The sequence below is a fragment of the Bos taurus genome, chromosome 7 (assembly GCF_002263795.3).
Source record: "Bos taurus isolate L1 Dominette 01449 registration number 42190680 breed Hereford chromosome 7, ARS-UCD2.0, whole genome shotgun sequence".
NCBI lineage: Eukaryota > Metazoa > Chordata > Mammalia > Artiodactyla > Bovidae > Bos > Bos taurus.
The window spans coordinates 15,096,965-15,120,093 of NC_037334.1; the positions used below are offsets into that span (position 1 = coordinate 15,096,965).

General features: G+C 48.3%; 1 protein-coding gene across 4 annotated transcripts in view; it reads left to right on the forward strand.

The window, feature by feature from the left end:
- The first annotated feature begins 1,028 nt into the window (after positions 1-1,028).
- The window catches only part of SLC44A2 (solute carrier family 44 member 2), a 32,766-nt gene continuing 10,665 nt past the window's right edge, over positions 1,029-23,129 (forward strand). For 2 of the 4 annotated variants that reach the window (XM_005208791.5, XM_024994627.2), the window contains exons 1-4: positions 1,029-1,116; positions 19,631-19,679; positions 22,776-22,849; positions 22,978-23,062. In XM_005208791.5, the coding sequence (XP_005208848.1) occupies positions 1,086-1,116; positions 19,631-19,679; positions 22,776-22,849; positions 22,978-23,062 (239 nt within the window). In that variant the 5' untranslated portion in view covers positions 1,029-1,085. 4 annotated transcript variants of the gene reach the window in all.

The window sequence follows — 23,129 nt, forward strand, 5'->3', positions numbered from 1 at the left end:
AGCACACCGCTGGGTTTACATGCTCTGCTCTACTGGTGGACACACACATTCTCCCCCATTTTATACAAGAATGTTCAAAGCTGCAGGTAATACCTTCTGGCGCTAACTGCCTGTGCACATACATGCTATGGTTTGTCTAGGGTCAGTGACAGAGAGGAATTGTACAGGGTGAGCACAGTTTGGATTTAATCTTTTTGCTAGAGAACATTCAGACCCACAGCATCAGATCATCTCCCTTGATGTTGCTGTCGCTCAGTCGTGTCGGACTCTTTTTGACCCCATGGATGCCAGGCTTCCCTGTCCTTCATGGTCCCTGGGAGCTTGCTCAAACTCATGTCCATTGAGTCTGTGATGCTATCCAGCCATCTTGTCCTCTTCTCCTCCTGCCCTCAATCTTTCCCAGCATCAGGGTCTTTTCCAACGAGTCAGCTCTTCACATCAGGTGGCTAAAGTATTGGAGCTTCAGCTTCAGCAACAATCCTTCCAATGAATAGTCAGTGTTGATTTCCTTTAGGATTGACTGGTTGGATCTCCTTGCAGTCCAAGGGACTCTCAAGAGTCTTCTCCAACACCACAGTTCAAAAGCATCAATCCTTTGGCTCTCAGCCTTCTTGATGGTCCAACTCTCACATCCATACACGACTAGTGGAAAAAGCATAGCTTTGACTACACACTTGATGTTATCAGACTTTAAAGTTCTTGCCAATCTGATGTATGAAAAACATGCATCTTTTCGTCTGTTCACTGGCACAGTTGATGCTCAGTATCTATTTGGCGACTGAATGGTTGGATAGGTGATTGCATGAATGACATCTGCCCCTGGCCCACTAAAGGGACCAAGAGGGTCTCGCAGGATCCCTGATGGAAAACAAAGGTTGGGGCCCCACCCCTTCTCGAGTCCGCCCCTGCCCCGCCCCGGGTCCCGCCCCCTTGCTCTCGGGGCTCCCATTGGTGGGAGTGCGAGGGGCTGACCTATGGGAGGGGCGGGGCCGGGCCCTGGGCGGGGAGCTGCAGCCCGCGGAGCCTCCAGCCCGGCCGGGCTGGGGTCGCGCTGGCCCGGACACCCCTCCCCGCCCGCCGCGGCCATGGTGGACGAGCGGAAGGACGGATCCTATGGTAGGAGTTGCCTCTGGCCCTCGTCCGCTTCTGATGAGCTGGGGGGCCTTGGGAAAGGGACATCTGAGATCTTAAACACACGCGCTGCTGCTAAGGGCCTCCTCCTGCTTCCCGGCCTTGCATCCTGCTCTGCGCCGAGCCCACACCCCCTGCTCCCGCCTGGTCGCCCCGCGTCCCCTCTCGGGAGCCCCTGCTACCCCTCCGGGTGATCAGCGGGGACGCATGGCGCATGCTCCGCTCGGGGAGGTCCCGTTATCTGGGCGGCTCGGATGCAGGGCGGGGGAGGGGAGGCACGGCGATCGGGGCTCAGAAAAGGACCAGGGCCCCAGCCTCCCCCCAGATCCTCCTCCTCTTCCAATTCCGTTTCTCCACTTCTTCCTCCTGCTCACACGCCCTTAGAAGTAACCGTCCTGGGCTTTCGGTCAGATGGGAAACTGAGACAGGTCTCGGCGGACCCAGTCCTGGGATGGGAACCCACAGGGTCTCGCCCGCCGTCTGGGAAGGGCGGAAATAGGGGCGCCACCGGCGAAGGGGCAGGAAGGAAGCAGGAAACAATTGAGAAACTTTCCCCGCCCTGCGCCAGCGGCCAGGGGGCTTGCTCGTCTTTGGAAGGGGTCCCGGCGACAGGTACCCGCTCCCGCCAACCTCTGAGGGCGGCCTTAGCCTCTGAGTCCGCGGGACGGGGCAATGATGAGGCTTCCTCCCCACCCACGCCCTGTGGTGCTTCCCTTCCCCGGGTTCCCACGGAGGGGTGTGTAGTCCTCAGTTTCTCTTTTCTCTTCTCCATTTTTGGGTCCCCAGGGCCCAGCTGGTCACACGCCCCACGTGGCACTGCCCTGGGGTAAAGGGGCTCAACCACCTCTTCTTGTGTAACTGAAACTTCCTGGAAACTGTGAGAGACCCAAGGGCCTTGGGGAGGGGGCCGGAAACCACTTAAAAATAATCAAGAAAAACAAGCCGAGAAGAGCTGTGCCTCCCTCTCCTCAGGGACTGCGGCCTTCAGAGGCTGCAAAGACAGACAGATAGACCAGGCTGTCCCTGCCCAGCCCAGCCAAGAGCCTGGCAACTGCCCAGCCACTCCCTTCCCTGCTTGAAGCGGGCAGCCCCGACCTCCTGAGGGGCCCCTCACTCTCGGTTTTGGCCCAAGCCCAGACCCCGTGGCTGCCCAGTGCTGTGTGTCCCTTGGGTGTGGCTGGCTTTCTCTGATCTGGAATTCTCCACCTGGGGTCCTGCCTGTCTGTGGGCAGCACCTTTGGTATCTTTGGTCTCTGGGAGGCGAGCCTGGGGACAGAGGGGACAATAATGTGATTCACCCGGTATTTGGCCAAAGGGAGCCAGCCATAGACCTGCCAGGACCACACCAGAGACAGGGGACTTATGTGTCCAACAGACCTTGTGCTGGGCATTAGAAACACATTCCATTGACAAGTATGTATTGAGCATCCTTTTTTCAGGCAGTGTCTAGACACAGAATACAGCAGTGAACGGAGTGGAAAAATTCTTGAATAAATAAGTAATTTTAGGTTGTTGTATGCGTTGTGAGGCAATGAACAGGACATTGTGTGTGTGTGTCTGTCTTTGAGTGTGTGTGTGTGTGTGTGTTTATGTGTATTGGGGGCAGAATCATCTGGGATTATTTTAGGTGACCAACGGCTGGAGATTGAGCCAGCCATGGGAAGATTTAAGCAAAGTGTGGTCCAGGCAGAGGGAACAGCAAATTAACCACACAGTTGCTTCATGATTTCTCTCTATGAAGTCGAGGGAAGTGTGAGATGGAGACTTCAGAATGAGAGACAGGTCTTGCAGCCAGGCCTGGACCTCCTCCAGAGGGGCCAGAGGGTTTGACTCCTTGAAGTGGCTGCAAAAGGTGGGTGTGATGATGGGGATATCTTGCTCAGTTTGTAAGTCATTCATTCTCATCAGAACCAAAAATCTAGGGTCCTCGGACTGCCCTGTGAAGTCCCTGCCAGAAAACAGGGAAATTACCCTTGGGAAATTGTGCTTTGGAAAGAGTGGGTCCCCTATACTTCCCTTGTACTCTGGCGTCTTCCTATCAGTCACTGTGAATTTAGGGGGTTATGTCAGACCGATAGAGGCTCAAATCCTGGTTGGTTCTGATACATACAAGCTGTGCGGCTGGAGGTGAATTGGTGACCTCTCTCAGACTCGGAATTTTCATCAGTAGGGCTGGGCAGACTGTACTGGCAGGTGAAAAGTGCTTTGCACAGTGCCTGGTTATCTGGAGACACTCAGGAGGGCTCTGGGACTGGTGATCCTGAGGACATGGATTTTTCTAGGAGCTGATGTGGAAGCAGCCCTCTTTGTCAGGACATGTACTTAGATAAGACTGGGCAGGACAGAAAGCTTCCTCCCTATTACACATCATATCTAGAGGAAGGCAGCATCTCTGAGGAAGCCAGGAAATGGCTCTTGGCCCTGACGGATGTCAGCGAGGCTCACTGCCATCCTTTCCAACCCACCCTTGACATGACCAGCATGGAAAAATATTCTAGAACCTAAAACAATAGACTCTGATGGGGGTGCGGGACTGAGGAAGAAGTCACAGTGCTTGTTTTATGTTTGTTATTTTGTTTGGCCGTGCTGCAAGGCAGGTGGGATTTTAGTACCCTGACCAGGGATTGAACCTATGTCCCCTGCATTGGAAGCACAGAGTTTTGACCACTGGACTGCCAGTGAAGGCTGCTCACGGTACTTGTTTTAAAAGCAGATTCCAAGGCCCCATTCGCTAAAGAGTTCAACTCAGCCAGTAGGAGGGCTCTGGCATCTGAGCTTTTAAAAATATTGTGGGGAGAGGTTATTGTTAATTACAACTTTTTTGGAGGAAGTGATAAGACATTCACGTGGTTCAAAAGACAAAAGATGCAAGCTTTATTAAGAAAAATATTCCTCTTCTCCATCCTCCACCTCACACTTCCTTCATGCATCCATGTTACAAAATCTTGTGTTTTCTTCCAGAGTCTAGGCTTAGGACTTCACATGGAATTATATACAAATTCTTTATTTAGTGATTTTTTTAAAATGCCTTTTTACAAAAATGTCAGCTAGCTTCATGAGTCAGGAAGACATGTCTGTTTGGTTTGAAAGTATCCACGGTGCCTGGCACATAGCACATAGTAGGTTCTCAACAAATATTTGTTGAATGAAAGGTGTTTTACACTGAGTTCCTGTTCTACATCGTGTTCCTAGAAATCCTGCTTAATTGTTGTTGATGGTTGCAATAAGTTGTGTATTTGTGGGTGGACCCTTTATATTGAACAAATCAAGGGGACTATTTTAAACTTTTTTTTAAGATGAAATTTTATTTTTATTTATTTATATTTGGGCCATGTTTACAGCTTGCAGGATCTCAGTTCCCGGACCACGGACTGAAATTGGGCCATGGCACTGACAGCACTGAATCCTAACCACTAGGACATTAGGGCACTCCCTAAAATTTTATTGTGGTTGAAAATCCATACCTAATAGGGTACAGATCCTAAATGTATGAGGCTCCAGGAGTCTCCACAGGTAACCAGCACCCAGATCAGGTGGAAAATATGACTATCTCCCAGAATCTCCTCATGCCCAAGGAAGGCTTATCATTATTAATTAAAAAAAATTTTTTTTGGTAAAATACATAGCATGAAATTTATAATCAAAACCATTTTTAAGGGTTCAGCTCAGTAGTGTTAAGTATTGTTATTTATATTGTTGACTGTCACCTGTTTTTGTAAAGCCAATGGACTAAGAAAGGTGGTGGTTTGGTCTCTAAGTCGTGTCCAGCTCTTGTGACCCCATAGACTATAGGCTTCTCTGTCCATGGGATTCTCCAGGCAAGAATACTGAAGTGGGGGACTTTTCTGGTGGTGCAGTGGCTAAGATTCCATGTTCCCAGTTTAGGAAGCCTGGGTTCAATCCCTGGTCAGGGAACTAGATCCCACATGCCGCAACTAAGAGTTCATAAGCCCCAACTAAAGATCCTGCCTGTTGCAATGAAGATCAAAGATCCTGCAACTAAAAGCCAGCACAACCAAATAAATAAATAAATATTGAAAAAAAAAATACTGGAGTGAATTGCCATTTCCTCCAGGGTATCTTCCCAACCCAGGAATCAAACCCTGCCTTGCAGGCAGATTCTTTACCAACTGAGCTACAAGGGAAGCCCAAGGACTAAGTATGGATCTTATATTTTTAAGTGGTTCTTGAAAGAAGAAGAATATATGAGAAAGGCAATATACTAACCAAAAAGACTAAAATCTTTAACACTTTACCCTTAGGAAAAAATGTGCAGATCTCTGATAAGAACCTTCTTTCCTGATAAGGAAGTTATCTCCTGCCCCTTCCCAGTCAGTCCCCAATGGAAGAATTTTCATTATTTTGACCACACCAGGTGACCTGTGGGATCTTAGTTCACTGACCAGGGACTAGAACCTAGGCCCCTGCAGTGAAAGTGCCAAGTCCTAACTACTGGACCGCCAGGAAAGTCCCAAGGAAAATTATTTTAAAATAGGATTTAAAACTCATATAAGGAAATTAGTGTATTCTCTCTACTGGGGTGGCTAGGGCTGAAAATTAAAAATAAGCCCTCAACCGCACAGAAAATTTTAGGTTTCGAAGTGAAAGAACTCTTCATATGCTCTCAGCTCACTGTCCTTGCCTGGGAGGTAAGGCAGCCGGAAAGACTTTCCAGAGCTTAGACTGTTTATTTCTGTGTGTATGTGTGGCATCTGTATCTTTTTAAAGCTCCTCAGGCTGGTTTCATGAGAAAAGGCACTGTTCCTAGAATGGGCTACTATGTTGCCTTGTAAGATGAAGGAGGTCTAACCTTGCTGATGGGGAAACAATGTCTAATTCTGTTAGGCTGTGAAGCAGCAAAGTGGGGACTGGGGTGCGTAAGGAAACGAGGGGAGTGAAGAATTAGGGATAAGTACAGCTAGAAATACCAGACCACCTGACCTGCCTCTTGAGAAATCTGTATGCAGGTCAGGAAGCAACAGTTAGAACTGGACATGGAACAACAGACTGGTTCCAAATAGGAAAAGGAGTACGTCAAGGCTGTATATTGTCACCCTGCTTATTTAACTTCTATGCAGAGTACATCATGAGAAACGCTGGAATGGAGGAAGCACAGGCTGGAATCAAGATTGCCAGGAGAAATATCAATAACCTCAGATATGCAGATGACACCACTCTTATGGCAGAAAGTGAAGAGAAACTAAAAAGCCTCTTGATGAAAGTGAAAGTGGAGAGTGAAAAAGTTGGCTTAAAGCTCAACATTCAGAAAACAAAGATCATGGCATCCGGTCCCATCACTTCATGGGAAATAGATGGGGAAACAGTGGAAACAATGTCAGACTTTATTTTTCTGGGCTCCAAAATCACTGCAGATGGTGACTGCAGCCATGAAATTAAAAGATGCTTACTCCTTGGAAGGAAAGTTATGACCAACCTAGATAGCATATTCAAAAGCAGAGACATTACTTTGCCAACAAAGGTCCGTCTGGTCAAGGCTATGGTTTTCCCAGTGGTCATCTATGGATGTGAGAGTTGGACTGTGAAGAAGGCTGAGCGCCGAAGAATTGCTGCTTTTGAACTGTGGTGTTGGAGAAGACTCTTGAGAGTCCCTTGGACTGCAAGGAGATCCACCCAGTCCATTCTGAAGGAGATCAGCCCTGGGATTTCTTTGGAAGGAATGATGCTAAAGCTGAAACTCCAGTAATTTGGCCACCTCATGCGAAGAGTTGACTCACTGGGAAAGACTGATGCTGGGAGGGATTGGGGGCAGGAGGAGAAGGGGACGATAGAGGATGAGATGGCTGGATGGCATCACTGACTCGATGGATGTGAGTCTGAGTGAACTCTGGGAGTTGGTGATGGACAGGGAGGCCTGGCGTGCTGCGATTCATGGGGTCAATAAGAGTCAGACACGACTGAGCGACTGAACTGAACTGAACTGAACTGTACAGCTAGAAATCTGCCTGGGTATGTGACCTGTGGACAGTGTTCAGAAGGGAAACCAGTGAGAGGAACTGCCCTCTGCCACCCAGAGAGGAAGTAATGGCTCTAGGCCAGGGGTGAGAGGGAGAGTGGTTTTCCCTTTGTATTTTTTTAGTGATTTATTTATTTTTAGAAAATTGTGCTAGGTCTTCATCGCTGCGCACTGGCTTTCTCTAGTTGTAGCAGATGGGGACTACTCTTGGTTGCGGTGCGTGGCCTTCTCAATGCGGTGGCTTCTCTTGCTGCGGAGCACAGACTTCAGTAGCTGCAGCACATGGGCTCAGTCGTTGTGGCACTGGGCTTAACGGCTCCGAGGCACATGGGATCTTCCCGGACCAGGGATCGAACCTGTGCCTCCTGCATTGGCAGACGGGTTCTAATCCACTGTATCACCAGGGAAGAGTGATTTTTCTTAGTCTAAAGGCTCCCTGAATTTTTTTTTTTTTTAATCTTGATAAGCATACTGGTTCCTAACTTCTTTCAGCAAACATTTATTGTGCAGGGACCATGGGCCAGGTTTTGTCCTAGACTCTGGAGACCCAGCCCTTGTCCAGCTGACCTTGTCAACGTGAAGTCGTTCAGTCCTGTCCGACTCTTTGCGACCCATGGACTGTAGCCCACCAAGCTCCTCCATCCATGGGATTCTCCAGGCAAGAATACTGGAGTGGGTTGCCATTTCCTTTGACCTTGTCAAGGGACCCCCAGATAAGATACTAAGATGAATGGAGAAAATTCTCCATTCAGAGAAGGGTTCTGGAGAAAAGTTTATCAGGAAGGAAGGAGGGCAGTGATCTATTGGGCCTGGAGGCAGGGTTTAACTTCAAATAGAAACAGGTCACTCTTCAAAGGTCACTAGAGGCATAGGTAAGGGAGCCCTGTAGAACTTCTCAGGCTGTAGGCAAGGCTTGTGCAAAGGCCCAGGGGCGGGGTCATGTCTCCTGTGTCTAGAAGGAGCTGTCAGGAGGGCCTGTGGCTGGAGTGAATAGGTAAAAGGGTGGAATAGGAAGAGGTGAAGGAAGAGAGGGAGTGGGCAGAGTGTGTAGGGCTTTGTGGGCTGTGGGAGGAGTTGGGCCTCTGTTTTCATTTGCTTGTTTTTATTTATTTCTTTTCGGCTGTGCTGGGTCTTTGTTGCTGTACGGGCTTTTCTCTAGTTGCTGTATAGGGGCTTCTCACTGCAACGGCTTCTTTTGTTGCAGAACACAGGCTCTAGGGCTCAGATTTCAGTAGTTGTGGCATATGGGCTCATTGGTTGCAGTTTTTGGGCTGTAGAGCACAGGCTTGGTAGTTTCGGCTCTCGGGCTCAGTTGCTCCGTAGCATGTAGGATCCTCCTGAATCAGGGATTGAACTCATGTCTCCTGCATTGGCAGGCAGATTCTTCACCACTGAGCCACCAGGGAAGCCCTGTTTGTTTCTGCTGTTACTGTTGCTTTTAGCTGCACAGCATGACTTGAGGGCTTCCCTGGTGGCTCAGTGGTAAAGAATCCACCTGCCAATGCAGAAGATGCAGGTCCAATCCCTGTGTTGAGAAGATCCCCTGGAGAAGGAAATGCAACCCACTCCAGTATTCTTGCCTGGGAAATCCCATGGGCAGAGGAACCTGGCGGACTACAGTCAATGGGGTCGCAAAGAGTCGGACATGACTTAGCCGACTAAACCATACATGTACAACTGAATCACTCTGCTGTACGCCTAAAATTAACACAACATTATAAATCAACTATACTCCAATACAAAATAAAAATTGAGGGAATTGCTTGGTACTGTTGTGGATGGAGCACAGGGTCTAAGCGCACAGGCTTCAGTAGTTACAGCACAGAGGCTCAATAGTTAGGACTCCACATTTTTACTGCCAAGGGCCTGGTTTCTATTCCCTGGTCAGGGAACTAAGATCTCACCAGCCTCGAGGTGCGACCCCCCCAAAAAAATTGAAAAAGGTTTGAAGGGAAAAAAAGAAGAGCATGGTATCAGGAGCAGAGTTCAAAATTTCAGCTCCTGCTGGCTCTGTGTCCCTCAGACAAGTCAGAAAGCATCATTGTGTCTCTGCTTCCTCGTGCAATATGCCCTCAGGTCAGGAAGATCCCCCAGAGGAAGGCAGGGCAACCCATTCCAGTAGTCTTGCCTGGAGAATCCCACGATCAGAGAAGCCTGACAGGGTACAGTCCATGGGATCGCAAAACAGTCAGAGACAATTGAGCAACTAAGCACAGCATAGCACATGCCCTCAGAGCCTTGCTATAAGGATTTTTTTTTTTTTTTTTTTTCTTGACCACAAGGCATGTGGGATCCTAGTTCCCCTATCAGGGATTGAACCCACATCCCCTGCAGTGGAAGTACAAAGTCTTAACCAATGAGCCACCAGGAAAGTCCTTCATCATAAGGAGTACGTGAGTTCCTAAGGCTTCGCTGGTGGCTCACTGGTAAAGAATTCACCTGTCAATGCAGGAGACACAGGTTCCATCCCTGATCCGGGAAGACCCCACGTACTGAGGAGCAACTCAACCTGTGTGTCACAACTGTTGAGCCTGTGCTCTAGTTCCCAGGAGCCACAGCTACTGAAGCCTGTGCTCCACAAGAGAAGCCACCGAAATGAGAAGCCCATAGCAACTAGAGAGTAGCTCTCACTCACTGCAGCTAGAGAAAAGCCCATGCAGCAACGAAGACTCAGCACAGCTAAAAATAAATAAATAAAATAGAATAATAAACTGAGTTCCTAGAAGGAAATTTCTGTTTTGATGCCTAGCACACAGTAGGCACTCAGTTTTTTGCCTCTAGCATTGTGGTCAGTAGAATCACTTCTAGTTTTCCTACCCAGCTGCTGTCCTGAAATATTTGTCAAGGGGACTTGTCTGGGCAGCTGGGATGTCCATTACCCAGGCAGAGGTTTCTGGGAAGGCAGGGGAGGGCTGACCAGGCTGTGTGGGGGAGGCCTTGGGGACTTGGCTTGTCTCCAGAAGCTACAAGGGCTGGGTGGCACTTAATGTCCTGACCATTAGAATTGTGGCTGGACAGCCTGTTCCCTTATCTCCTACACCCATAGAACTGGGTGGGCTGGCCCTCATGCCCAGCAAGGGAGGGACCCAACAGCCGCCTCTCCTCCCGGAGCCTGATCTAACGGTTTGACTTCCCATGCCTTCTCCCCGACCACAGTCGCATTTTTAGCTCTGCCTCTCCCAGTACGTGCCCCCAAAAGGCCTGGGTTGGAGCCAGAGGAGCCTCGGTTTGATTCAGAGCTCCGTCCCTCATCAGCTATGTGGTCTGAGCACGTGCCCTCTGTTTGCCTCCTCTGTCAAATGATACCATGTTCCTGGTTAGCAACTTTTTTGGGCCATGTGGCATGTGGGATTTTAGTCCCCTGACCAGAGATGGAATCTGTGCCCCTCTGCAGTGGAAGCTCAGAATCTTAACCACTGGACCACCAGACAAGTCCCTAGGTAGCATTTCTTTTCTTTTTTTAATGTAAATTTTTTTAGTTATTTTTGGCTGTCCTGGGTCCTCATTACTGCGTGGGCCTTCTCTAGTTGTGGTGGGTGGGGACCATTGTGTTGTGGTGCTGAGACTTCTTATTGCAGTGACTTTTCTTGCTGTGGAGCACAGGCCTGTAGCCAAGAGGGCTTCAGTAGCTGTGGTGCACGGACTTAGTTGCTCTGCAACATGTGGGATCCTCCTGGATCAGAGATCGAACCCGTGTCTCCTGCATTGGCAGGTAGATTCTTTACCACTGAGCCACCAGGGAAGCCCCTGCTAAGTGCTTTCTGAGCATCAAGCCCTGGCAACACCTACCAGCAAATGCAAGTATGAGCCCCATTCTCCACACAGGAAAACAGCGGACTGCAAAAGGAAAGGGCTTGTCAATTTCCCCATCTGTATTGCCACTGTTTACCACTATAAGCAGAGCACACACAACACGCTGGCACAGACTTGGGCCCAACACCTGTTGGTTCATGGCCTGGAGATCAGGGGGCAGTGAACTTCTGTAAAGGTCCAGAGAGTGAATGTTTTCACATACAATCTATGACTGCTACTCTAGTCTGCCATAGATAACAGACAACATGAAAGCAAGCAGCCACTGACCATATGAAAACGAATGAGAATGGCCATGTGCCAAGCAAACTTGATTTATAGTTGGTGACATTTTAATTTTTAAATTTTTTCTTTCTTTACTTTTGGTTGCGCTGGGTCTTTGTAGCTGCTCTCGAGCTTTCTCTAATTGTGACCGCTGGGGGCTACTCTTCTGTGCTGTGTTCGGGCTTCTCATTGTGATGGCTCCTCTTGTTTCGGAGTCAGGGCTTTAGAGGTGGGGGGCTTCAGTAGTTGTGGGTGCCAGGCTCTAGAGCACAGGCTCAGTAGTTGTGGCACTCGGGCTTGGGTGCTCTGAGGCATGTGAGGTCTTCCCTGACCAGGGATCACACTTGTGTCCCCTGCATTGGCAGATGGATTCTTATCCACCATACCACCAGGAAAGTCTGCTGATATTCAAATCTAATGTGACAAAGTAGTCTCCTTGTGATGTTTGTCAGCCACTTGAAAACAGAAAGACTGTTCTTAGCCCTGAACCATATGAAAACATGGTGGACTGATTTGCACAATGGGGGACGGATGGTTTGACAACTCCTGCCCTAAATGGTTAAGACATGAGGACTTCCCTGGCAGTCCAGTGGTTAAGACTCCATGCTTCCACCACAGGGGGCTTGGGTTCAATCCCTGGTTGGGGAACGCAGATCCTGCATGGTGTAAGCAAAAGATAGTAAAAATTATTCTTTTTAAAGTGTGAAAAAAATGGTTAAGATGCCATAGTAGACAGAATAATAGTATCCCCCCCGCCCCCCGCCCCGAAGATGTCCATGGGCTTCCCAGGTGGCGCTAGTGGTAAAGAACCCACCTGCCAATGCCAGAACCCTGAGGTGGGGAAGATCCCCTGGAAAAGGAAATGACAACCTTCTCTAGTATTCTTGCCTGGAGAATCCCATGGATAGTGGAGTCTGATGGGCTATAGTCCGTGGGGTCACAAAGGGTTAGACACATCTGAAGCAACCTAGCACACATGCAAAGATGTCCATGTCCTAATTCCTGGAACCCTGTGGGCTTCCCCGGTGGCTCAATGGTAAAGAATCTGCTTGCCAATGCAGGAGACTTGGGTTCCATCCTTGGGCCAGGAAGATCCCCCTTGAGAAGGGAATGGCAACCCACTCTAGTATTCTTGCCTGAAGAATCCCATGCCCAGAGCAGTCTGGGCAGGCTACAGTACATAGGGTCACAAAGAGTCTGACATGACTGAGCAACTAAAACAACATGAATGTGTTACCTTTCACAGCAAAAGGGATTTTGCAGATGGGATTAAGTTTAGGATCTTGAGATGGGGAGATTATTCTCAGTTATCCAAATGGGCCCAAGGACAAGAGCCCTCATAAAGAAAAGATGGAGGTAGGGGAGTCAGAGGAGGAGCCGCAGCAATGGAAATAGATGTAGGCTTGATGGGAATGCTGGCTTTGAGGATGGAGGAGGAGGATGTGAGCCAAAAAGCTGGAAAGAGCCCAGGAAACAGATTCTGAGAAACTGCAGAAGGAACATAGCCTGGCCAACGCCTTGATTTTAGCTTAGTGAGATGCACTTTGAACATCTGATCTCTAGAACTGTGATAATAAATTTGTGTGTGTTTTGTTTTCAAAACAAATGAAACAAATGATCCAAATAATGAAGAAACAAACAAATGATCCAAAAAATGTGGATCACTTTTAAAGTCTTTATTAAATTTGTTACAATATTGCTTCTGTTTTATGTTTTGGTTTTTTTGGCTGTGAAGCCTGTGGGGTCCTAACTGCCCAACCAGGGATCAAACCTGTACTCGCTGCACTGGAAGGTGACGTCTTAACCAATAGACCACCAGGAATGTCCCATAAATTTGTGTCTTGAGCCACCAAGTTGGTGGTAATTGCTTACAGCGTCCAAAGGAAACACTAACTCGGTAGCTGGGTGGCCCAGCTCTGTTGCTCGTCATTTTTGTGGCCACTGGCATGTTGTTTTTCTCTGGGCCTCAGTTTCTGTGTCTGTCAAATGGGAGCAGTGACGGAATCAACCTCACAGAATTGCTATAAGGGTGATCCAAGGTACACCACGTAACGTTTTCGAAGACTGCCTGGCACACAGTAATATGGAGGCACTGGGGCATTCTACTGTTCATATTATCTTGCATCATCGTTGCAAAGATTCAGCAAGTTTTTGTCCTGGAGTGTTTGAACCAGGCTCAATTATCAAACCATTAGTACTCGCCTTGCCCCTCCTTCCACCCCACTTGGCTAATGTTAAAACAAGAGCTAATGGAACAGATCAGACAACAATACCAATTGTGCGTGCTTGGTCGCTTATGTTACATCTGACTCTGTGACCTCATGGTCTGTGGCCCACCAGGGTCCTCTGTCCATGGAATTTTTCAGGCAAGAATACTGGAGTGGGTTGCCATTTCCTTCTCCGGAGGATCTTCCTGATCCAAGGACTGAACCCATGTCTCCTGCATTTCCTGCCTTGCAGTTGGATTCTTTACTGCTGAGCCATGGGGGAAGCCCCACAGTACCCATGTTCCTTTTTTTATTTCCTGAGCCACCCACAAAGCAAGACCCTGAGCCAAGGCTAAACCAGGTGCCTCTCTCTGCATCTTTAATGCCGTCTTATGGAAGGATAACTCAAGCTGACACTGCAAGGCCATAGCCCACCTGTCCCATCCATGGCTACCGATTTCCCTGAGAGCTGAGACTTGCCCGCCCATGCGTCTTCCCCTCCCTCATAATGCTCCTGCTCAGACACCCTCAGTGGCTCCCACTCACCCTTCAAAACTGGAGTAGGAACTGACCACTTGCTTCCTCCCCGTAAAGTGGGTTATATATATATATATATATATATATATATATGGATGGCACTAGTGGTAAAGAATCAACCTGCCAATGAAGGAGATGCAAGAAATGCAGGTTCTATCCCTGAGTCAGGAAGATCCCATGGAGTAGGAAATGGCAATCTGATCCAGTATTCTTGCTTGGAAAATTTTATGGACAGAGGAACCTGGCAGGCTACCGTCCATGGGGTCACAGACAGTCAGACATGACTGAGCCACTGAACAGCAATATATATATATATTTTTTTTATATATATATATATATATATATTTTTTTTTTTTGGCTGCTTCAGGTCTTAGTTGCAGCATGCAGGATCTTCTTTGTATCATGCTGGATCTATTCCTTGTAACTCATGGACTCTCTAGTTGTGGCTGTCAGACTTAGTTGCTGCACAGCATGTGGGATCTTAGTTCCCTGACCAGGGATGGAACCCACGTCCTTTGCATTGCAAGGCAGATTCTTAACCACTGGACCACCAGGGAAGTCCTATTTTTTTTTTTTTTTGGCTGTGCCAGGTGGCTTGTGGGATCCTAGTTCCCTGACCAGGAATTGAACCTGTGACCCCTGCAGTGGAAGTATGCAATCTTAGCCACTGGACTGCCAGGGAAGTCCTAGCACCAGCTGTTCTTATCTGACTGTTTCCACTCTGCCAATCAGGCTGCCATTTGGCTGACATGAGAAAATTCCAGTGCTCCTTTCTCTCTCCCCCACCCACCTTACCAGTTTCACCTGCTTTCAGATGGTAGAAATATGCTCTTTCATCTTCCCACCATACTTGAAGTTTTGAGTTTTATATATTTGTATGCATGATTAATCTGTGTGGAATTTGTTTTGCTTCGTGGTGTGAGAGTGGAATTAACTATTTTCTCCCTAACGCATAGTCAAGGCAACTGACTGATTCATCCTTTCCCTGCCCACTGGATATTTATCATGTATTCAGTTCTTCTATGTGTAAAATTAATGCAAATTAATTTTTAAAAATACATGCTTCTGGAAAACTCTAAGCTGCATTTTTTATTTTCAGCATTAGCTATATATACGTGAATAGTATATTGCGGTTATTCATTGAACAAATCCTGACTGACTGCCTGTTCTGTGTCAGGTGCAATGCTGAGTGCTGGGGACAGTGTTATGAAGAAAACAGAAATCCTTGCCCTTGTGCAGCCAACAGCCATGGGGAGAGACAGTAAACTGTCCATGTGTAAATAAGTGATGTGGCAGGTGGTAAGACACAAAATAAAACAGGGTAACAGGAGCGGGGGAAAGGATGCTGTTTAGAGAGGATCATCAGAGAAAGCCTCTCTAAGGAGGTGATGTTTGAGGTTGAAAGAGGTGGAGCAGGACTTTCCCTGCGGCCCAGTGGCTAAGGCTCCACACTCCCAATGCGGGGATCCTGGGTTTGATCCCTGGTCAGGGAACTAGATCCCACGTGCTGCAACTAAGAGTTCACATGCCTCAACCAAGACCTGGCACAGCCAAGTAAATAAAGATAAAAAAAGAAATGTGGAGCCAGGTGGCTTTCTCAGGGAAGAGATCTCTAGGGAAAAGGAACAGCCCGTGGAAAGGTCCTGATGTAAGAACCGTGCCTGGTGTGTTTACAATAGAAGGGGGATGAGGGCTCATGGTGGCAAGTCCGCCATCCTCGGCAGCAGATACCCAGCCCAATTTCCCTTGGTTTTGTTGTTGGTGTTGTTGTTACTGTTGTTTTGCTGGAATATTTGGAGGGTTGAAATTCAAAAAGGGAACAAATATATGTCAACCTTTTCTCAAAAAAATTTAACTTTCCACGTAAAAGCAATTGCTGTACCAGTGTCTGTCTCCTGTTTAGAAGTAGACAGTTCAATAGCAAATAGAGTTTTGTGACATTTTATGAATCCCTCATGGTCACAACCGTTGATAAAAGTGAAAAAGTTTAAAAAAAAACAGTGCATAGTATAACAGAGTGTAGTATAGTATCATGCTCAGTCGCTCAGTCACATCCAACTTGCAATCCTGTGGACTGTAGCCCACCAGGCTCCTCTGTCCACAGGATTTTCCAGGCAAGAATATTGGAGTGGATTGCCATTTGCTATTTCCTCCTCCAGGGGATCTTCCTGACCCAGGAATCGAACCTGTGTCTCCTGCATTGGCAGGCAGCTTTTTTACCGCTGAGCCACCTGGGAAGCTGTAACCAGTATAACCTACAGTATAACCAGGAGGCCAGTGAATGGAATGGAGAAGGAAAGGGGAAAGTGGGAGGGGCTGAGGGCAGGGAGGGGACAGGACAGAGTGGGCACAGCCTTGTGGGCCATGGGGAGGACTTGGGCTTTGGTTCAGAGTGAGGTGGGACCCATAGAGGGTTCAGGGCAGAGGAGGGACATACCCTGAATCAGGTGATCACTGCCTCCACTGGGCCCTACCGGGGAAATAGACAGTGGGGTTCAAGTGTAAGAGCTCAGAAACCAGTGTGGAGACACCTGCACTCTTCAGGCAGGAAATGACAGCCACGTGACAAGGTGGGGGGCCGAGGAGGGGGTGAGAAGCTCTTGGATCCTGGAAGAGAAGTGCAAGGTTTCTGGCCTGAGCACCAGGAGGGCAGAGCAGCCTGGGGGACCATGGTGGTTTGATATAGTCGTGCTGAATGGGAGGTGTGCCATGAGGCCCCTATGTGGGGTGCTGAGGGGGGGGCACGTGCCACAGGGCCGTGCCACTCAGGGGTGAGGCCTTCCCCAGAGACCCACATTTGTGCATCATCAGGGTGGAGCTGGAGTCTGCAGGAGTGTCCCCAGGGGACCTAGCACATCTGAAAGAGAAGAAGCTTCAGCCTGGGCACCGCTTGCCCTGGGCAGGGTGGGACCAGTTTGCCTTTGAGTTGGCAGGGACCACGGGAACCACAAGGCTCCTTTGAGAGGCCTGGTCACCCAAGGGCATGGCTTGGAGCCTTGGGCCTCGCCTGTTTGCTGAAGTTTGTGGGCCAGGGGGCAAGTGGGGCCTTGACAGCTAGAAGCCACTGGGGAGGAGGTGACATTTCTTTTGTTTTTTTTTCATTGTTTGTTTATTTTTGGCTCTGCTGGGTCCTTGTTGCTGTGCAGGCTTTTCTCTAGTTGTGGCAGGCGGGGGCTACTCTCTAGTTGCATTGGGCGGGCTTCTCATTGTGGTGACTCTTCTTGTTCTAGAGCATGGGCTCTTCTCTTGTTCTAGGGTGCACGGGCTCTTCTCTTGTTCTAGGGTGCACGGGCTTCAGTAGTTGCGCCTCCTGGGCTCTGGAGAACAGTCTCAGAAGTTGTGGCGCTCGGCTTAGTTGCTTCGAGGGGTGATCTTCCCAGACCAGGAATCGAACCTGCATCTCTCTCATCGGCAGGTGGATTCTTTACCTCTGAGCCACCTGGGAGTTCCCGGAGGTGATGTTTCTCTAGGGACAAGCTGAGCTGGTGACCAGACTCCCACCAGGGGGTGCCTGACTTGGAGCAACAATTATTGAACAGCAACTGTGTATGACCACATTGATAACCCCGTGCTGATTGTGTGCCCCACCCTGGATATCTTTTCCTGTTGCCTACACTCCCATACCAATTGTATCAGGCCCTGTCACCTGTAAAGTTGAATGTAGTGTGACGTTTGCAACTGGCCTCAGGGCTGTTGGGAGAAGCAGTTTGAACAGGAGCATGATCAAAGGAGCATACTGCTGAATTGGGGGTGGATAGCTGGGGCAGGGGGGTGTATCCTACCAGCTTTACAACTCCACGCTGGCCTTATACCCCCACAATTGTATAGCTCTTGATGGGCTATATACCCCATACCACCAGTACCCCATGCCTACTGTATACCTCCACATCAGTTGAATACCCCTCTACTGGCAATACAGTACATCTATGCCAACTGTATACTTGGTATCTATCCCATGCCTGGTCTTTGGCTGGTGTTTGTTTTATTTATTTATTTGGCTGTATAGGGTTTTAGTTTCAGCACTCAGAATCTTTCATTGAGGCACACAGACTCTCTAGCTCAAGGGTTCAGTAGTAGCAGCCAGTGGGCTTAGTTGCCCCGAGGCATGTGGGATCTTAGTTCTCTGACCAGGGATCAAACACACGTCCCTTGCATTGCAAGGCAGATTTGTAACATCTGGACCACCAGGGAAGTCCCCATTGTGGCTGGTTTTGGTTTTACACTTTAGTCCCATTTCACAGATGAGGAAGTTGAGGCTCAGAGAACACAAAGCACTGACCTGAGTATCCTCTGGCTCAGATAGGGTAGGCTCATTTGAGTCCAGGGTTACCCTGTAGATGTCAGCTCCCCAAGACTGGGTTTCACAAATGCCACTGTACCCAGGAGGTGCTCAATAAATGCATGTTCTTCAAAGCAAATGCTTCAGGATTATCAGCTGTAAGAGGGTGCAGGGATGGCGAGCTGACGTGTGTAGCCGTGGGGGCCACAAAGGAACCAGCAGGGAGCAGTGCCAGATAGGGATGTGGCATGGGGTAGGGGAACAGGCTGTCATTTCTAATTTGGGAGTTCTCAGGAGACACGGGTGTGGATTTTTATATGGACTGTCTCAATATTTAACTGTTGGCACTTACTCTTTAAAGAATGCACCCACAGGTTGGAGAGCATTCAGCCCAAATGGGCTGAATAATTGGTGGTTTGGATTCAGCCATCTGCCTGTTTTGGGGTGCCTGGCCAGACACTGATGCCTCAGTTTCCGTATCTGCAGAATGGGACAATTATTAGGTGCCTTCCAGGGTTGAGAGATGTTTTAGGGCTGTGTCGCCTCGTTGGGGGGAGCGGAGGCTACCCCAGGCCACTGGGTAAAGCCAGAGTTCCCTGGGTGGGGGCTGGGCGCGGGGTGGCGGGCGGCAGGCGGAGAGGGCTAAATTGGGCGGCGGGTGAGTGGCGGGAGCAGCTGCCGCCCCGCCCCGCTCTCTCCTCCCTCTCTCCCTCCCTCCCTCCGTTTCTGGGTCCAGTAGGTCCGAGGCAGCCGCTTGGCTAGGGCCGGTCTGACCGGTTTGGGCCGTCCCGCCTGGCTCTTTGCTGGGAGGAGCCGCCGCCAGTCGGTCCCTCGGTCCCTCCCCTGGGGACGCCCGCGCGTCCGGACCGGAGGGCAGAGGGGGAGCGGCTGCGGGAGCAGGCAGGCGCCGTCGGGGCCGGGCGCCCGCAGGGATGGGGAAGGAGCAGCAGCTTTATTACGGGAAGCACGGTAGGCAGCGCCCCCCTCCGCACGCCGGCCTGGCAACTTGGAGGGAGCAGCGGGAGGACCCAGGGTAGGGGGGATGAGGGGAGCGCAGAACGGCAGATCTCAGTCTGTACCCGCCCCGCCTCCGCATCACCTGCCAGCACCCCTCAGCCCCTAGGCCCACCCGGAGGTCCCTCCAAAACTCCCGCATCCCAGAGGTCTGGCCTCGTTGCCTCCTTCTCCAGATCCCATTTTTGGGTCCTCCCCCTTCCACCGGACTCCCGGGCAGCCCCTTTTTTAGCCCCGCTCCCAGTCCTTCCAATGAGTGGTCGCCGGGTGATAAATGGGGCAGTTCACGGAAAATCCACAGTTATCTCTGAATCTTACTCTTCTGTGGCTAGAGACATCCCTGGGGACATCTTGGGGAAGGGTGGTCTGCCAGCTTCATCTTGGACCACCCGGTTCAATCTTTCTGATTTTCAGGAACACCGCAGAAGTATGACCCCGCCTTCAGAGGACCCATTTACAACAGGTAAGGGGTCTGGGTTCCTGGGAGGGGAGGAGTGTCAGCTAACATTGCTTCCACCCCTGTTTCTTTACACCCACACCCACATCTGTTCTCCAACAAACTGGTTATACATATTTGCAACTTAGAGATAAAAGAGTGGTAAAAGAATGATAAAGGAATTTTCTTCACCTATAGAGAGTCTTTACAAATGCATTTTTTTTTTCAGTTTAGGCGAAAGACTGGAACAGATCATTTAATAGAACCAGAAATACTATAGACAGTGGAGTTATGGAGAAATGCTCAAACTCACTGGAAAGTAAAGGAATGTAATGTAAAACAGGAACCAAATAGAGTTTCCCCCTCAGAGGTTAGCAGAGGTTAAAAATAGACACACTTAAAAAAAAAAAAGACACACTAGCGTATACACAAGTGGGAATACAATACTGCACACATGAAAATTACATAATGTTATAAAGCAATGTTACTTCAATTAAAAAAAAGATTGACACATATTCTGCTGTGAAACTAATTGATACAGTCTTTTTTGGAGGGAATTAGGAAATATGACATTTAAAAAAAATGTACCGCTCTTCGTTCCAGAAATTAAGATTATGTGAAAAAATTTCTCTCAGTAAACCTTGCCTGTGCTGTGCTGTGCTTAGTCGCTCAGTCGTGTCTGACTCTTTTCTACCCCATGGAGTGTAGCCCGCCAGGCTCCTCTATCCATGGGGATTCTCCAGGCTAGAAGACTGGAGTGGGTTGCCATGCCCTCCTCCAGGGGATCTTTAGAATCTAGGGATCAAACCCAGGTCTTCTGAATTGCAGGCAGATTCTTTACCAGCTGAGCTACCAGGGAAGCCCAAACCTTACCTGTGTATGTTAGTCGCTTAGTAGTGTCTGACTTTTGCGATCCCGTGGACTGGGTCTCACCAGGCTTTTGTGTCCATGGGATTCTCCAGGTAAGAATCCTGGAGTGAGTTGCCATTTCCTTCTCCACAAACCTTGCCTAGATGGGCAAAAACCAACAATCTGAGTTGCACGTCTGGGAACTAGTTAGATACATTACAGTGCATCCTTAGGTTATTTTATTACACAGCTGCTAAAATGTACAAGAGCCCTTCTGAGTCCTCACATGGATCCCTCTCCATATAATAGTGAAAAAAGCAAGACACAAACTGTGGGTGTAGCATAATCATACCTGGGTTAACCAAAAAAACTTGTTTTGGAAAACATTTGTACCAGTAAATAAAAAACTCACAAGAAATCATTAACAGAGGTTTCTCATGGAGAGGAGGATTATGTGGGAGGTAGTTCTTAATTAAGTATATCCCTGTATGGTTTACATTTTATCCTATTCATATTTAATCTTATGATATTAAAAAATAATTTAAGGTCTACTCTCTTAACAATTTTCATAATTTATCATGCAACATTATATTTACCGTGTTGTACATTATATCACTGGTACTTATTTATCTTACAAATGGAAGCTTGTACCTTTTGAATACCTTCATCCAATACCCCCTTCCACTTCCCAAACCCTACCTCTGGTAACCACATGTCTGGTCTCTCTTTCTATGAATTAGTTTCTTTGTTTTTGAAGTATAACTGACCTACATCACTTAATTAATTCTGGGTGCATAATATAGTGATTCAGTATTTCTGTACATTGCAAAATGATCACCACAAAATAGCTTAAATTTTAAAAAACATTAATCCATAATGCTGGTAAGGATGTAGTGAAATCGGCACTTAATCAAAAGAGAGCTAAACAATGCTGCAACCTGCATTGAGGATAGTGTAGCATTAGGTATTAACATTATTTTTTATTTTTTGCTTTTTAAAATTGAGTTATAATTAATAGACAATATTATATTAGTTTCAGGTGGACAATGTAGTAATTCAGTTTTTTTTATATGTTATGAAATGATCACTGCAATAAGACCAGTTACCATCCATTACCATACAGTGTTATTAGAATGTTTTTGACTGCATTCCCTATGTGTATTACATTCCCATGACTTATTTATTTTGTAGTTGGAAGTTTGTACCTCTTCAGAAGTTTGTAACTTTTAATCCCCTTTACCTGTTTTGTCCATTCCCCCACCTACCTCCACTCTTGACAACTGCCAGTTTGTGCTCTGCATCTGTGAGTTTGTTTCTGTTTTGTTTTGTTTGTTTATTTGTTTTGTTTTGTTTTGTAGATTTTACATATAAGTGAAAGCATACATTATTTGTTTTTCTCTGTCTGACCTATTTCACTTAGCAGAATATCCTCCAGGTCTGTTGCATGTTGTGCAAATGGCAAGATTTCATTCTTCATGGAGGGCTGAGTAATATCCCAGGGCTACCGGGTGGCTCAGCAGTAAAGAATGCACATACAAAAATTACAGATATAAAAAAAAAGATAAAATTTTAAAAAAGAGAGAAAGTATCCACCGACAATGTAGGAGATGTGGGTTCAATCCCTGGGTTGGGAAGACCCCCTAGAGAAGGGAATGGCAATCCTCTCCAGTATTCTTGCCTGGAGAATTCCATGGGCAGAGGAGCCTTGCGGGCTACAGTCCATGGGGTCGCCATGTGTTGGACACGACTGAGCAACTGAGTGCATGCACACACAGACACACACACATGAGTAATATTCCATTGTATACACATATACCACACCTTTATCCACTCAGCTATGGATGGGCACTTAGGTTGCTTCCATATCTTGGCTATTGTCAATAGTGCTGCAATGAAAGGCATTAAGAGTTAAAATATACAGCATTGGTACCACTCAGGAACGTGTGTCCAAATAACACCTGGATGTGGTACATTTACAAGGCAGGACAGGGCTTCCCAGGTGGCTGAGAGGTAAAGAATCCACCTGCCAATGCAGGAGACTCGGATTCAATCCCTGGGTTGGGAAGATCCCCTGGAGGAAGAAATGGCAAACTATTCCAGTGTTTTTGCCTGACAAATCCCATGGACAGAGGAGCCTGGCGGGCTACAGCCCACGGGGTACCAAAGGGTCGGACACGACTGATGGCTGAGCATGGACGCATGCACAAGGCAGGTTGGGTCCATGATATCCAGGGCACCAGTACTCCCACACTGATACGGTCTCTTCCTCCACAGAGGCTGCACAGATATCATTTGCTGTGTCTTCCTCTTCCTGGCTATTGTGGGTTATGTAGCTGTAGGCATCATAGGTAAGCGAAGGAGGGGATGGGGTGGCGGTTCCTGGGTGTGTGGGCAGCCCACAGCGTCTGGGGCAGAAGGCAAAAGGGGAGCTGGTGGTGGAGTCCCATCACCTCAACATTCCTGGATCCCTCCACAGCTTGGACCCATGGAGACCCTCGAAAGGTGATCTACCCCACTGACAGCCGAGGCCAATTCTGCGGGCAGAAGGGCACGAAGAATGAGTGAGTGTGGCTCCTTGGGGCCTACTGGGTCTGGAGGGAGCTTCCTCAGTACTGGGGAGAAGGTTCT